The 16,906-nt window shown below is 41.8% G+C and overlaps 1 protein-coding gene across 4 annotated transcripts in view; it reads right to left on the bottom strand.

Moving 5' to 3' along the window:
* The window catches only part of NTN3 (netrin 3), a 149,559-nt gene that overhangs the window by 45,779 nt on the left and 86,874 nt on the right, over positions 1–16,906 (bottom strand). For all 4 annotated transcript variants that reach the window (XM_058157491.1, XM_058157490.1, XM_058157492.1 and 1 more), the window contains one exon: positions 1,690–1,839. In XM_058157491.1, the coding sequence (XP_058013474.1) occupies positions 1,690–1,839 (150 nt within the window). The remainder of the gene's footprint in view (positions 1–1,689; positions 1,840–16,906) is intronic.

Here is a 16,906-nt window from a genome sequence, read left to right as displayed (position 1 = left end):
GAATGGAGAGACAGCCCATCAAGTAGTTGATTTGATTGTGTTGTTGCCATGATGGGATGGGGGGGTTGATGTTTTAGGGTTTTTATATTTTTGGATTTTTAAATGTTGAAAGTCTAAATGTGTGAGTCGAGTGGCCATCTACATTTGTTTCAGAAATCAGTCAATCAAATAATAAATCACATTCTTTGGTCCTTCAAGGATAAAAAAGTTTATTTTTTCCCTTCCAAGTGTGGCATGAAAAACGTGCAGAATATATACTGGCACTAGAAAAGTACATTTCCCTTCCCCTGTCCTTACCACTTTCTCTAGAGGGACAATCGAGAGCATCCTGTCATATTGCATTACAGTCTTGTTTGGAAGCATTACTGCTTCGGACAGGAAGGCAGTGCAGAGAGTGGTGAGGACAGCAGAAAAGATTATTGGTAGTTCACTTCCTTCTATCCAGGACATGGCATGTAAGCGACACTTGACCAGGATCTACAGTATCATCTGGGATGCTACACATTCCTTTCACAATCTTTTTTCCTTGTTACCTTCTAGGCAGGGGCTTTGTAGTATCCAAAGCAGAACATCCAGATTCAATCACACTTTTGTTCCATATAGCATCAACCCTATGAACTTTCAAGTTTCCTCTTTCTGTTATGTAGTCGAAATGGACGGTGATTAATATGTATACGTATATATAAATGTATAAAGGTAAAGGTAAAGGTTCCCCTCATACATACGTGCTAGTCATTACCGACTCTAGGGGGCGGTGCTCATCTCCGTTTCAAAACTGAAGAGCCAGCGCTGTCCGAAGACGTCTCCATGGTCATGTGGCCAGCATGACTCAATGTCAAAGGCGCACGGAACGCTGTTACCTTCCCACCAAAGGTGGTCCCTATTTTTCTACTTGCATTTTTACGTGCTTTCGAAACTGCTAGGTTGGCAGAAGATATAAATGTAATGTATATATAAATATATGTATATATAAATGTATACGTTTGTGTGTATCTCTCTCTCTGTGTAGCATGTGTATATGGGTGTTATATATGTGTATGGGTGGATGTATACCGTATTTTTCAGAGTATAAGATGCACTTTTTCCCTCCTATAAGAGGCTGAAAATTTGGGTGTGTCTTATACTTTGAATGTAGCCCTGCCCACCTGCCGGCCGCCAACCTTTGGCCTCCATGCGTCCTCTTCCTGGCTGCAGAGATTGCCATCAACAATGGCTTGTGTTTTTGGGCTCTGCGCGTCATGTTTTCAGCCTCCAAATGTTCCATTTGAGAGCCCTTCAAGGCTGCGGGGATCGCCAAAGCATATAGCTGCTGAAAACGCAATGCGTTTGGAGGTGGGAAACACGAGGCGCGGTGCCCAAAATGGCTACCCGGAACAGCTGCTGCCTTCTCTTACCTCTTCCGCGCTTCGCCTGCTTTAGTCACTGGAACTCCCTCCGACGATCAGCTGTGCTTCAGAAGCTGTTTTTTAGCCCCAACTAGCCCCAACATCAAAACCAGTGAGCGAACTAACATACAGAAGCTGACCAGGCTAAGGATTAGCCAGATGAATACCTGGTAGGTAGAATTTTTTAAAAATACGGTACTTTTTTTTTTGGGAGCAGGCAACAGAATTTCACTTTTAATGTGGTCCCATGTGCTCACAATAAGACAGCAAAACAAAACAATAAAGGTTATCTTATCTTACTCACTAATGCAGGGAGCTACAGGTGAGCGACTCTGTTGAAAGCCTTTGGCACAACGATTGCACGTTAAGCCAGTGACACCATCTTTGCACGGACATTGCCCGGTGGTTTGGTTGCAGGTTTTTCCAGCTGCGCCGACAGGGTGGCAGTCACAAGCTAAAAAGTAAGAGCAGGGGGAGGGGAGAAAGAAGAGGGGAAAAGCTTAAAAACTAGAAATTGCAAGGGTATATCACACACACACACACATACACACTAGCATTTCATAATATTGCATACCAGGAGATGCAGAGTTATGTGCAAACGGACCCTTGATTCAAAACACATGTTCACTGTGACGAACAGCTCCTTCAAATGTCCCAGTTCTGCCTCAGAATGTTAGTTTGCTGCACTGTGCAATTGTACAGGTAACAAGCTTCTTTATACCCATGATCCAGGTTACAGGAGTGGCCAAAATTGTGGAAACCTTTTGGGAAAAGTGTATTTTCTAAAACTAATTAATAACACCACTTTTTTTTTCTTTTTTGAGTAGTACCATAAAATTATATATCAATGAAAAGATAATTGAATCAAGAATGTAATGCAATAACTTTCAGGAAGGATTTGCCATTAGAACAGCAGTTACAGTATAAAGAAGAAAAGTGAAACACGTAGAAAAAACGAGATATACAAAAATGATCCCCATGTCAGTGAATCCTTAGTTGGGGAACCTTTAGCATGAATTACGGCCTTACAACGTCTTCCCATGGAGTGAACCAAGTCTTTGAGTTCTGAAGCTGTTCTAATGTGAAACCAAGATTGAAGGATTGCTTCTATTAACTGGCTTTTATTGCTGGGTTGCTTCTGAGTAACCAGTTTCTTTAGTCGGCTCCATGGATTTTCAATTGGGTGAAGGTCTGGGCTATTCCCAGGCCATTCCAGCAGTGGAATAGGATTATCTTGGGACTCCAAGAAAAAGAAGAAAGTGTTATTAGCCATCAAACCTCAAAAAGACACTTTTCTCAAAAGGTTTCCACAATTTTGGCCACTATTGTATATCAACTTACATTATCTATCTAGTTATATCTACCTGGTTGTATCAACTTACAATAGTTCATTTAGCGACCGTTTGAAGTTACGACGACACTGAAAAAAGTGACTTGTGACCATTTTTCCACACTTACGACCAGGTGGCCATGGTGACAAGTTGTATGCCTGTCTTGTCTTTTATTATGAGCACGGGGAAAGCTTCGCCTTGATCTTCCATATGTATGTCAGGCTACTGCACCTTGGAGCTGTGTTTCTCATCAGATGGGATATGGGCGGTTAAAAAATGTGATAGACAGACAGACAGACAGACAGACAGACAAATAAAGCAAGCAAGTAAGCAATTTGGGAGCGATTTTATCATCCATCCATCCATCTTCCATTCAATCATGTCTAAATAGTTGATGATATATAGATGGTATGGGTTGTTCTGTCTGTCTATCTATCTATCTATCTATCTATCTATCTATCTATCTATCTATCTATCTAGACATAAGAATGGTTTCTTCCTGAACGCCATCACTCTGCTAAACAAATAATTCCCTCAACACTGTCAAACTAGTTACTAAGTCTGCACTACTATTAATCTTCTCATCAGTCCCACCATCCATCTCCTTTCACTTAAGTATGACTGTAACTTTGTTGCTTGAATCCTTACGATTTATATTGATATTGAGTGTTTCCTGATTGCTTATTTGTACCCTATGACTATCATTCAGTGTTGTACCTTATGGTTTTTGATGAACGTATCTTTTCTTTTATGTACACTGAGAGCATATGCACCAAAGACTAATTCCCAGTTCTGGGAAGGAGGGAAAGAATACACACACACACACATACAAAAGAAAGAAGAAGGGTAGGTTTCCTTCCAATGGAGAATTTTTTAGCTTTGCCAAAAGAAAAAAAAGAAAGGAAGAAAAAAAGAAAAAAATAGGGGAATAAAAGAGGTCTGGTTTATGTCATGGGGGAAAATTCAGAGGGAGGGTTACATTTATTTATAATGCTTGGCTCATTTTTATTATCTGAGAACTGAACTGTCAGGGTGGTTTCTCTTAGACTTCTTAGACTCCGGGGGTTGATTAACAATTCTGGACAAGCCTTGCCCCCCCCCCCAAAAAACCCGGGATTCGATTCCTCCTTTGCTGTGAAATATGGCTTGTTACATCGCCATTAGCATTACATACTTCATTGTGTGGAGATAAAACATTGCAGTATCAGGATTCTTGGCATGTTGCATGCTGCAGGTAGAACTAACATTTCTACTGGAGCCCAGTAAATACATCAAAAGGGTGTGATTTCTCAGTCGGCGTCCAACAACATCAGACGCCAAGGAGCGGAACTCATTGGGAAGGACATTCCTTCTCCTTAAAATAAAGCCCACCACCCCTCAAAGTTGAAAGAGATTTATATAGGCTGAATTAGCCAAGGAGATGCAAATTTGGAAATAATTATCATAAACTGCAGAGACGGGGAAGGCATTTTTAGTGTAGTTGAAGAACTTGTTCTGAGTTCCTACGTCTCCCTAAGCCACCCAGGTCTGGCTTGTTTGTTTTAGTCTAGTGTACTAACTGTGGCTTGTAAACCATGGTTTACAATGGTTTAGATCAGGGGTGAAATGTAAAATTTGTTACTACCAGTTCTGTGGGCATGGCTTGGTGGGGGTGTGTGTAATGTGACTGGGTGGGCGTGGGCAACTTTAAAAAAAAAAAGCTTTTAAAAGCAATTTTTCTACAACCTCTTCGGCTGAAGAGGTTGTAAAAAAATGCTTTTAAAAGCCTCTGATGATCAGGCAGCTGGGATCGCCAGAGGAGCCTTTTAAAAGCATTTTTTCTACAACCTCTTTGGCCAAAGAGGTTGTAGAAAAAATGCTTTTAAAGGGTTCTGACCATCCCAGCTGAGCCACGCGATCATCAGAGGCTTTTTTTTTTACTTTTAAAAGCATTTTTTCAGCCGAGAGACCTGGCTGAACAGGTCAACATTTGGATACAACTGAATGGATAACATCATCATCATCATCATCATCATCATCATCATCATCATCATCATCATCATCATCATCATGGCAAATATCATATATACCCAAGGATTTAGGTGCTAAGACCATCTAATTTAGGTGCTAAGACCATCACCAGAACAACTAGACACAGGAACAGTTTCTTTACAAACGACATCACTCTGCTAAATACCCTCAACACTGTCAAACTATTTACTAAATCTGCATTACTATTAATCTTCTCATCATTCCCAGCACCCATCTCCTCCCACTTATGACTGTAACTTTGTTGCTTGTATTCTTATGATTTATACTGATATTGTTTCCTGATTGCTTATTTGTACCCTATGACTAACATTAAGTGTTGCACCTTATGATTCTTGATGAATGTATCTTGTCTTTTTATGTACACTGAGAGCGTATGCGTCAAGACAAATTCCTTGGGTGTCCAATCACACTTGGCCAATAAAAAATTCCTATTCCATTCCATTCCATTCTATTCTATTAAGTGACTTGTGTGAATTTTGGAGGAAAATAAAGCTGAACTACATCGTAAAAGCAAAGAATTTGGATTCTGAGAACCTCATGAACAAGTGGAATCGCCTAGAAGGAAGTTGAGGAATAACAAGAGATTATTGTCCTATCGGTTGATAGATATTTGAAATTTGAAAACATTTCCTACCAATATAAAATGAACATTTCCTACCAATATAAAAAAAATGAACATTTCCTATCAATATAAAAATAGCATCTCAGGATGAAAGTTTCCAAGTTAGGTCTCTCTCTCTCTGCTGTACCAATTTCTGGTTTTCATTATGTGCTATCAAGTCATTTTGGACTCCTAGTAACCCAATCAGTAGATCTTCTCTGAGATAATCTGTCCCTAACCTATTCTTTCAAGTCTTCCAATGGTGCACACTGTGTTACTAGTTTCCTTCTTTGTCTCTTGCCTTCTACCCTTCCTAGCACAGAACCCCTCAAGTACCACTGGTGGTGGTCCTCAATGGAGGAAAAAGGAAGAGTTACACTTAAAAGCCGTGAGCATCCCACCAACCCGTTTTGGCCCAGTGCCTGTTGGAAGATGGAGCTGGGAGAGGGGGAAGATACATATCATGTTTTCCATCAGTGTGTAGCAGTCAAACGCAATTCCAAAACCAAACAAAAACGCGCGCACACATGCACACCCTTCTACCCTCCCAAAGGGAGATGTTATCGTTCCCTTAATGTTCACCAGATGGGATTCCGCCTGAGCACCATGGTCCAAATGCAAGGGGTCTTCCTGAAAACACACAGAGAGAAACAAGCTTGCAGCTTCTAAATGGGGAACAGATGCAATGGGCCTTATCAGATCTTGGCCAGAGTTGGAAACGGACATGTTTCCGATGAGGGTATTTGAGGGATTCAGCTGGGATAACACAGGGCAGCGGGTGGTGGAGTCCTCAGCTGAGGTTGAGTTGTCCTTTAGTCACAACATGCTTTGAAGCTGGAGCCTTGCAGGAAGCTATTCCCTCTGGAAACAGAGTTGCTGTCTTTCTGGAGGATGGTCAAGTTGGACCATATTGTTGTGGTCCGCCAGCACCCTGCGGAGCTAGCAACACAGTCGGACAGCGATGAGGCTGAGGAAAAACATGGGCCAGTCCTGGAGGCTGGGGAAGGCCCAAATGAGGGCTCTGCGTCGGAGGCAGAGGTGGAGCCAGGGCCATCGGGGAGTGATGTGTGGACTCTGGAGCCTCCAGAGGCTGACAGTAGTGAGGCAGAGGAACAGGAGGAGCCTGTTCCTAATGCACTCATGAGAAGAACTGCCAGAAGGCAAGACCAGTTAAAGCAAAGAGGACGACTCAGGAGTAGGGCCAAGAGATGATTGGCCCCTTCTATAAGGTTTAAAAGACCAGCAATGGCATTTGGGCTCTTTGCCGGAAAACAGCATTGATAGCCTTGCTCCTTGTCTTGCTGCATTTATTTCTTGTCGGCATCTTCTGCTTTTGAACTTTTGCCAAGAAAAGCCTTTGGCAGTTTGCCTAATTAGACCAAGGTTGGTGATAAGACTGAAGAGTTGTGTTATGAAGAATTTGCTTTGATTTAGTTTGGAAGACGCTGAGAATGAGTTAATTCTCAGCTGTTCTAATAAAGTCTGTTTTTGATTGTGTCTACTACTACCTACTTGGGCCTGGGTCACAACACATCTGTTCTCTTCTGGCATCCTTGAAGGCACCTCAGAAGGGCTAGCCAGCATACTAAGCTGAGGTGTTTTAACCATGAAGTAATAGAAAAACCTGGATTTTCACCATACGCTAAGATATAAACCATGAGTAGTTTGGTTCCTCAGCATCATGAAGCCAAGTAAAACCTAGCATAAGTGTGTATTTAAATAGAACCCTCAAATTTAGGGTTCTTTGAATTTTTTTAGCAAAGTGTTTCTTTTCGAATCTTTGCAAAATCAAGCAACCAAATCTAGACAGATCCCTGAAATCATACTACTATATATCAGCAGGTGGGATCTGGAGATCTCCCAAATGTTGGTGAATTATAGTTCCAGCACTCCAGTCATCCTTGGAGAATTGTAGTTCAGGAAGAACAATGGTGTACATGTTCCACATTCCTACGATACAAGAGGATACCTACAAAGTTGACCGACCCCTCATAAGGTTATGACGTATAGGAAGCAGCCTAGCTAAATTTGAGAATCCAGACCATTCTCTTAAGGTCCCTGCATAGAACCTCCAAGCCAGCATTACACAAGATTGCACACAACCTAGGCATCAGAGGTGGGTTTCAGCAGGTTCTGACCAGTTCTGGAGAACCAGTAGCAGAAATTTTGAGTGGTTTGGAGAACCAGTAAATACCACCTCTCACTGGCCCAGCCCCCATCTATTCTCTGCCTCCTGAGTCCCAGCTGATCAGGAGGAAATGAGGATTTTGCAGTAACCTTCCCGTGGAGTAAGGAGGGAAAGGAGATTTTACAGTATCCTTCCCCTGCCACACCCACCAAGCCACACCCACAGAACCAGTAGTAAAGATTTTTGAATCCCACCACTGGAGCCAACATTGTCTGAAGACATTTCCATATGGCCAGTGTGATTACAGGCCGAGGCGCACAGAATGCTGTCACTTTCCCACCAAAGTGGTACCTATTTATCTACTTGCATTTGCAGGAGCTGGAGCAAGAACCGGCGCTCGGTAGCGGTGGCGGTGGGAGGCTCCACCTAACCACCCGGACGTCATCACGGATGCGCTGCGCATGCGCAAAAGGTCCTGCGCATGCACAGAAGCACCGTGTGCAAGCGAAGCAAGTGTGCACATGTGCACGCTCACCGTTCCGAACCGGTAGAAAAGGTACATGAAACCCACAATTGGAGCTCATCTATTGCGTTGCAAAACAAAGATTAAAACCAGGAGGAGAATACACTATGTTTAATGGAGAGGATAAGCATCTAAAATAGACCGGATTCTTGCCAGAGAAGAAGCTCAATAAATTGCTATTAATGCTCTATCCCTTTTAAGAGAATTAAAAGCTTCTCTTCGAATTATTTCATATTAAAATGCTTGTAAATAGAACATTCCCACTTTGCTTTCATTGCTTAAATTCCAGCGGGGGAAATGAAGAAGAATGTTGAATCTATGCATGGATACTAACGCGCATGGAGAGACACTTCCTAGCAATAATAACCTGGAAACAGTCATTCAAAACAAGCTGCTCCAATGGACCGATATGGAATGGGTGTCCAGGGGTTATGTTAGCAATTAGCTTTATGAACTGATACATTTTTTAGAGATGGAAAATAACCATGGGAAAAAAAAAATACCCCGTAGTGGAAAAATCCCTGATTTTTTTTTCCCCTGTCAGAGAAAACATTGCCAAACCCACATCCCCGTTAGAAAGGCATGTCAGCAAGAGGTAGACTTCCGGGACTCTTGATCCAACGCTTGGGTGGGAGAGTTGGAGGGCAAAACATGTACAGGGCCCACAGCATTACTAAAATGCCACTCTGTTCTTCAAAGGTGCCCGGAGACATAAGAAAAGTCTTGCCGATCTAATCTGGGCCCTTATTCTTAATTCATTACACGAGTGCATCTGTAGTCGTTCAATGAATGCTGTGGTTGTTAAGCAAACCTATTGTCCACAATAGGTTGTGGGGGGGGGGCGGTTTGCCAGTAACTGGAAGTAAATGATGATTTCTGGCAAAAAAAAAAAATCAACAAGATTGTACATTGAGCTCAGGTGACTGTGGGACATTGCAAATAGGTGTAAATGCAGGCTAGTTGCTGAGTGCCTAGAATAGAATAGAATAGAATAGAATAGAATAGAATAGAATAGAATAGAATAGAATAGAATAGAAAATATGGAGTGGAGTGGAGTGGAGTGGAGTGGGGTGGGGTGGGATGGAATGGAATGGAATAGAATAGAATAGAATAGAATAGAATAGAATAGAATAGAATAGAATAGAAAATATGGAGTGGAGTGGAGTGGGATGGGATGGGATGGGATGGAATGGAATGGAATGGAATGGAATGGAATGGAATGGAATGGAATAGAATAGAATTAGGAAAGAATGGAATGGAATGAAATAGAATAGAATAGAATAGAATAGAATAGAATAGAATAGAACAAAATGAAATGAAATTAGGAAAGAATGGAATGGAATGGAATGGAATGAAATTAGGAAGGAATGGAATAGAATAGAATAGAATAGAATAGAATAGAATAGAATAGAATAGAATAGAATATTTTATTGGCCAAATGTGATTGGACACACAAGGAATTTGTCTTGGTGCATATGCTCTCAGTGTACATAAAAGAAAAGATAAGTTCATCAAGAATCATAAGATGCAACACTTAATGATAGTCATAGAGTACAAATAAGAAATTAAGAAACAATATCAATATAAATCATAAGTGGAAGGAGATGGGTAATGGGAACAATGAGAAGATTAATAGTAGTGCAGATTTAGCATAGTAGTGCAGTAGTGCACAAGTAGTGCAGATTTAAATAGTTGGACAATATTGAGGGAATTATTTATTGGCCAAGTGTGACTGGACACACAAGGAATTTGTCTTTGGTGTATACATGAAGAAAAAATAAAATATATTTGTCAAGAATCATGACACACAACACTTAGTGATAGTCATAGGATACTAATAAGCAATCAAATCATACTAGGAGACAATAAAAACAATATAAGTTGTAAAGATACAAGCCGCATGGATATAGCTGTAAGTGGGAAGAGATAGGTACCAGTAAGGATGAGAAGAAGAATAGTAATACAGTCTTAATAGTTAATTTGACAGTGTTGTGGGAATTAGTTGTTTAGCAGAGTGATGGCATTCGGGGGAAAACTATCCTTGTGTCTTGTTGTTCTGGTGTGCAGAGCCCTATAGCGTCGTTCTGAGGGTAGGAGTTGAAACAATTTATATCCAGAATATGTTCACATGACCACTGAAGGGTGGGCAGTCATCAGAACTTCGAATCTTAATTGTAAGTCCCTTTTGGAGGCTCCATCATAACCTTGAGTGATCGCTAAGCAACCAATCCTATATTGAGAACTACTTGTATAAACTTTTACAAGCAGCTTGCAACCTCCAACTTCATGTTTAGGATATTCCAAATCAACTGAATTGGGCATACTATGTCAGGCACAAACAATCAGGAATACTCTCTGAGTTCAAAGCACTGAAGAGTTTATTATTGCTATCTATATAAAAAATGGTGCTGGAAAAGACTCTTGAGAATCCCTTGGACCGCCAGGAGGTCCAATCAGTCAGCCCTAAAGGAAATCAACTCCTTTGGAAGGACAGATGCTGAAGCTCAAATATTTTGGCCACTAAATGAGAAGAAAGGACTCATCAAAAATGTTTATGAAGATTCTCAATCATCCAAGGTCATGGTTGTCCCAAAGGCGCTTTTTTTTTCAAGAGGCAATTGGACTTTCTGGTTTTTCTTTGAAGACGTTTTGCTTCTCATCCAAGAAGCTTCTTCTGAAGCTTCTGAAGCAGCTTCTTGGATGAGAAACAAACAATTCATGGTCCGCCTCTTGAAAAAAAAGCATCTTTGGGACTCATCGGAAAAGATGGTGAGGTTGGGAAAGATGGAAGGCAAAAGGAGAAGAGGAAGGCAGAGGACGAGATGGTTAGATAGTGTCATTGATGCAATGAACATGAATTCAGGCAGACGGTGGAGGACGGGGGGCCCTGGTGACCTATGGTCCATGGGGTGGGGTGGGGGTCGCAAAAAGTCTGACACGACTCAGAGACTGAACGACAACAAAAATGCACAAGAATCTGATCAACTAATGATTCAAATTGAATTGGATTAGGATGAACAGAATTCATGGAGGGATGGACTTGGCTCTCTTGGCTGTGCAATGACTCTAAACCGATGACACATTTAACCCTGCTTTCCCTCTCAGCCTCCTCATCTCCTACATCAGGGTCAGGGAACGATGGCCCTTTTATGACCTGTTGACTTCAACTCCCAGAATTCTTGAGCCAGCCATGTTGAAGTCCGCAAAGTCATAAAGGGGCCATCGTTCTCCACCCCAGTCCTAGATCAGGGGTCTCCAACCTTGGCAACTTTAAGCCTGGAAGACTTCAAATCCCAGAATTCCCCAGCCAGCTTTGCTGGCTGGGCAATTCTGGGAGTTGAAGTCCACCTGGGTTAAAGTTGCCAAGGTTGGAGACCCCTGTCCTAGATGGTGGTGCTGTTTGTCCTCACCTGTGGTGAACAGAGTGGTCAATGAACACGAATCGCAGGGCAAGAGTGAAGAAGCAGAACTCTGTCTTCTTCCGAGGTTGCACTTGCTCTTCTGCACCGAAGCAACTGTTCTGGGGGCCGCAGGTTGCCAGCAGCGCACTTAAACCATCCCGTTTTTTCCTCGCCAAAGGAGCTGCCACGAACTGTGAGCCGTGGACATATTTGCTCCTCAAAGCTCAGCTGCAGCAGTGGCTTTGACAGCGCCCCCTGGATCCTGTGAGCATATTATGGCTTTTCTTCAGTTAACGAAATGAACCTCAAGATGTGCTTGCGTTGGCTTTGCAGCCACAGCAGTTCAATGAAAGCAAGGCTGAGCATTTTGAAAGGCAGCGTTTTTCTTATACTATCGAGGTCCCTTTATGCTTTAGTGCAAGAGGTCTTCAAACCTGGCAGCTTTAAGGCTTGTGGACTTCAACTCCTAGAATTCTCCAGCCAGGCTGGAGTTGAATTCTGGGAGTTGAAATCCACAAGTCGTAAAGCTGTCAAGTTTGGGGACCCCTGCTTTAGTGACTAGCTGGGGGTGGGTGGGGGAGAAGTCATAATTGACCTGTTAGCTTCAAGACAGTTTTCTCCTTTTTTTTTAGCTATTCTTGGGACATCACACACAAGTCTTCCACCCAATGCGGCCTCGGCTTTCAGGAACGGAATATAAAAAGCTTGCAACAGGGCTATTTGAAGTGTCTTGAGTAGATAACGCTTCTGGCTTTGGCACAGAAAATGCATTAGGAGTCTGAAAATCTAATTTTGGCTTCGAGTGCAGAAACAGCAAGTGAGCCTCGGTGCCTCAGTGCCGATACTTGAGATGGGGTGGGGGAGACGTCTTGTTTTAGTTTACATCTCAATTCAAACTTGTTGAATTTTGCATTTTCTTTTTTTTTTTAATTTGTTCTATTGAGTTTTTACAATTAAATACTTCTTATTCACCTCTTGTGCATGACTGTAACCGTTTACATATCATCACACTAGTATTCACCTATACTCTATACATTTTTACTAAATCTACATTCTATTTTCCCCCCACATTTTTTTTCTATTTTTGATCCAATTGTACCATCTCTCCCATATTACGTAAAAATCTGAGTCCATCAATCCTTTCAATTCAAGTGTAATTTTGTCTATTTCGGCGCAATCCAAAACTTTTTAAATTATTAAATCTTCAGAGGGTATATATAACCCATCTGTCCATCTATCTATCTAATTTCTTTCATGTATGTCTGTCTGTCTGTCTGTCTATCATCCATCCATCCATCAATTATCTATCCATCCATCCATCCATCCATCTATATATCTATCAATCCATCCATCCATCATCTATCTATCTATCTATCTATCTATCTATCTATCTATCTATCTATCTATCTATCTATCTATGTAGGTCTTGGTTATTCGGGTTTTCTCCCACGTAAAATTGGAAGTGTCTTGGTGACGTTTTGACGAAGTCTCATTCGTCATCTTCAGGCTTCAGCTTCGTGCTTCTGGGAGCAATATCTATCTATCTATCTATCTATCTATCTATCTATCTATCTATCTATCTATCTATCTATCATCTATCTATCTATCTATCTATCTATCTATCTATCTATCTATCTATCTATCTATCTATCTATCTATCTATCTATCTGCCTGCCTGCCTGCCTATCTGTCTGCCTACTTAAATGTTGACTGTATCTAAATCAGGGGTGTCCAAACTTGGTCCCTTTAAGACTTTTGACTTCAACTCCCAGAGTTCCTCAGCCAGCTTTGCTGGCTGAGGGACTCTGGGAGTTGAAGTCCAAAAGTCTTAAAGGGACCAAGTTTGGACACCCCTGATCTATCTATTTCCCTGTGTATCTTTATCTCTCTCCCTCCCTCCCTTTCTCCCTCCCTCCACCCATTCTTCCTATTCCCCGCCTGTCTGTCTGTCTGCCTTTCTGTCTGTCTCCATCTCTATCACTACGTCTCTTTGTCTTTGTCTCTCCTCTATCAATGTCCTCTAACTCATTTATTTTAGTTTCACCGCCCCTGCTCTCCAGAGATTTGAAGCAGGCTCTCCAAGGTCCTGGTCCAACTTTTTAAAAATCATCAGTGGTGATATTACAAGAGAGAAGCCAAAGAAAATGAGGAAAAAGCCACGAGAATCTTCTTAAAGGAGGTTAGGGGCAAATCTGAAGGATTCATTCTCAGAAGCTTGCCTTGAGGAATCTTCTGGAATGTCTCTTTTCGTCCTACTTCCAGGAACAATAAATCCTTAGGTCCTGTCAGAATATTAGCAATAGCTCCAAGAAGCTTTATTTATGGATTCCAGTGGCTTCGTTTTGTCTATAACTGTGAAAACGGAAACGGGAAATGGCACCCTCCACAGCTCTCATCCAGCGTCTACAGGGGTTGAGTGGCCAACAAATTTAAACAAAATACAATTCTGCAGATCTCTCTGAAAAGAGATGATGTACGTGGTCCTATTCCAATGGACCTATTTGTCCTCTTCAAAGAAATGCATCTGATGAACCATGACTCACTACGGGTTTCATACTCAAGAGACCAACTACTAAGCAGCCAGCAATGTTTAACCATGTTGCTTGTATCTTTCAATTTAGATTGTTTTATTTGTTTCCTAGTACGATTTGATAGCTTATTAGTAACCTTGCCTTGGCGATCACTAAGCGTTGCATCTTTTTATTCTTGATGAATGTATTTTATCCTCCTTATGTACACTGAGAGCTTATGCACTGAAGACAAATTCCTTGTGTGTCCAATCACACTTGGCCAATAAAGAATTCAATTCAATTCAATTCAATTCAATTCTATTCTATTCTATTCTATTCTTAATTCAATTCAATTCTATCCCTATTTATTTGTTTTTATTCGTTTCCTAGTACGATTTAATAGCTTATTAGTAACCTTGACTATCACTAAGTGTTGTATCTTTTTATTTTTGAAAAATGTATTTTATCCTCCTTATGTACACTGAGAGCATATGCACCAGAGACAAATTCCTTGTGTGTCCAATCACACTTGGCCAATAAAGAATTCTATTCTATTCTATTCTATCCTATCCTATCCTATCCTATCCTATCCTATCCTATCCTATCCTATCCTATCCTATCCTATCCTATCCTATCCTATCCTATCCCTTTTTATTTGTTTTTATTCGTTTCCTAGTACGATTTGATAGCTTATTAGTAACTTTGACCATCACTAAGTATTGTATCTTTTTATTCTTGATGAACGTATTTTATTCTCCTTATGTACACTGACAGCTTATGCACCGAAGATAAATTCCTTGTGTGTCCAATCACACTTGGCCAATAAAGAATCCTGTCCTGTCCTGTCCTGTCCTGTCCTGTCCTATCCTATCCTATCCTATCCTATCCTATCCTATCCTATCCTATCCTATCCTATCCTATCCTATCCTATCCTATCCTATCCTATCCTATCCTATCCTATCACATCACCAACACTTCCAGGGCATTAAGGTCTGTGGTTAGGCCATCCACCAGAGCGTATCGCTTCTTAATGGAGATGCTTTGTCACTAATGCCCTACAATTACGGGCTCAGGAGATCTCAGAGCAGGACTTGCCCCAACAGACTCCACGCTGGTGTTTCAGCTCTACAAATTAGAGAAAGGGGAAACAGGATATAATTCAACAGAGGAAGGGAGGGGAATGTTTCTCTTAATTATTCGCCGGGAAAGGAAGACAGCTGAAAGACTGCCAGGGGTTTATGGGATGGGGAAAAGAGTAGAGTGGGTGGGAATTGACCTAGACTTCACTTCAGACACTCTTACGCAGACAGCCTCAAGTCTTCCTGAATGAATCCCCAGCTCTGCCTTGGCACCTCACCACTTTGGAACACAAATCAGCACTTTGTGTGTACCTGTGTGGCATAGCATAAGTAGGAGGTTTTTCCCCCTCCCCAAGGAAGGCATTTAAATCCTGAGCAAAGAACATAAGCTGAGTAACAAGAGCTTCAATTTCCACCATGCCTGGTGACAGCCAAGATTGGAGCAATTGGAGAAAGGTGACTTTGACTTTGGGGAGGAAGGCTTGACAAAGATCAGCTGACTCTTTCTAACAAGCTGTCTAGTGAACAAGGTTTCACTTAACAACAGTAACAACAACAAAAACAGAGTTGGAAGGGACCTTGGAGGTCTTCTAGTCCAACCCTCTGCCTAGGCAGAAAACCCTTCACCACTTCAGACAAATGGTTATCCAACATCTTCTTTAAAATTTCCAGTGTTGGAGCATTCGCAACTTCTGGAGCCAAGTTGTTCCACTCTCTGTTCTAACTGTCAGGAAATTTCTCCTTAGTTCTAAGTTGCTTCTCTCCTTGATTAGTTTCCACCCATTGCTTCTTGTCCTGCCCTCAGGTGCTTTGGAGAAGAGCTTGACTCCTTCTTCTTTGGGGCAACCTCTGAGATATTGGAAGACAGCTATCATGTCTCCCCTAGTCCTTCTTTTCATTAAATTAGGCATACCGAGTTCCTGCAAATGTTCTTCATAGGTTTTAGCCTCCAGTCCCCTAATCCTCTTGGTTGCTCTTCTCTGCACTCTTTCTAGAGTCTCCACATCTTTTTTACATCGTGGCGACCAAAACTGAATGCAATATTCCAAGTGTGGCCTTACAAAGGCATTATAAAGTTATAATTTATAACTCTATAAATTATATAAAGTTTTTTAATTTAGAACTTTTTATAACTTAGAACACTTATTGTGTGCTAGACCAGGGGTCTTTCAATCTTTAAGACTTGTGGACTTCAATTCCCAAAATTCCCAGAATGCTGGCCAGAGAATTCTGGGAGTTAAAGTCTACAAGTCTTAAAGCTGTCAAGTTTGTAGAACTCAGTTCTAGACATCCGATGAGGCTGAGAGTGATTTATGACAGACAAAAGGAAGGATTTGTTTTTAGCTAGTGGTATGGTTACCTGGTGTAATTATCTACTGTATCGCCAGAAGTGGGAATGACAGCAATCCTAAACTCCATTCTTAGGTTTCATGCTTCAAAGGAGAAGAGAAAAGCAGTGGAGAAGAAGAAATGCCATCTAATGCTACTGGTGTTTGCTTGTCTACCTAATACAGTGATGGCTAACCTTTTTCCCATCGCATGCCAGGAATGGGGGGGGGGGTGTCACGCGCATGCGTGCCCACACCCATAATTATATCTGCCTCAGTCCCGCATGCACAACCCCCCCTATTCCTGGCACGTGTCGTGTCCCACTCCTCCGCTGACGGCCGGGCCAGGAAAATCCGAATCAGGCGTGCCTCTGCAGCTCTGCCAAAGTCCTAGCAAAGTCCTCAAGGCAGGCAGGAGACCAGAAAGTGACTTCAGCAAGATATGTTTAGACTTTGCCTGACTCAGAGAATGCCAGAAAGCAGATCCTTTATATAGGCCATGGGGTGTGGCTCCATGACTCAGCACTTATCCAGGCCTGCCGCTCCCTTCCTTCTGTTGCCTCCGCCTATCAAGTCTTCTGACGCGAGG

The sequence above is a fragment of the Ahaetulla prasina genome, chromosome 14 (genome assembly GCF_028640845.1).
Source record: "Ahaetulla prasina isolate Xishuangbanna chromosome 14, ASM2864084v1, whole genome shotgun sequence".
Taxonomy (NCBI): Eukaryota; Metazoa; Chordata; class Lepidosauria; order Squamata; family Colubridae; genus Ahaetulla; species Ahaetulla prasina.
Note: the sequence above shows the minus strand (reverse complement) of the source record. Positions and strands in the feature narration are given on the sequence as shown.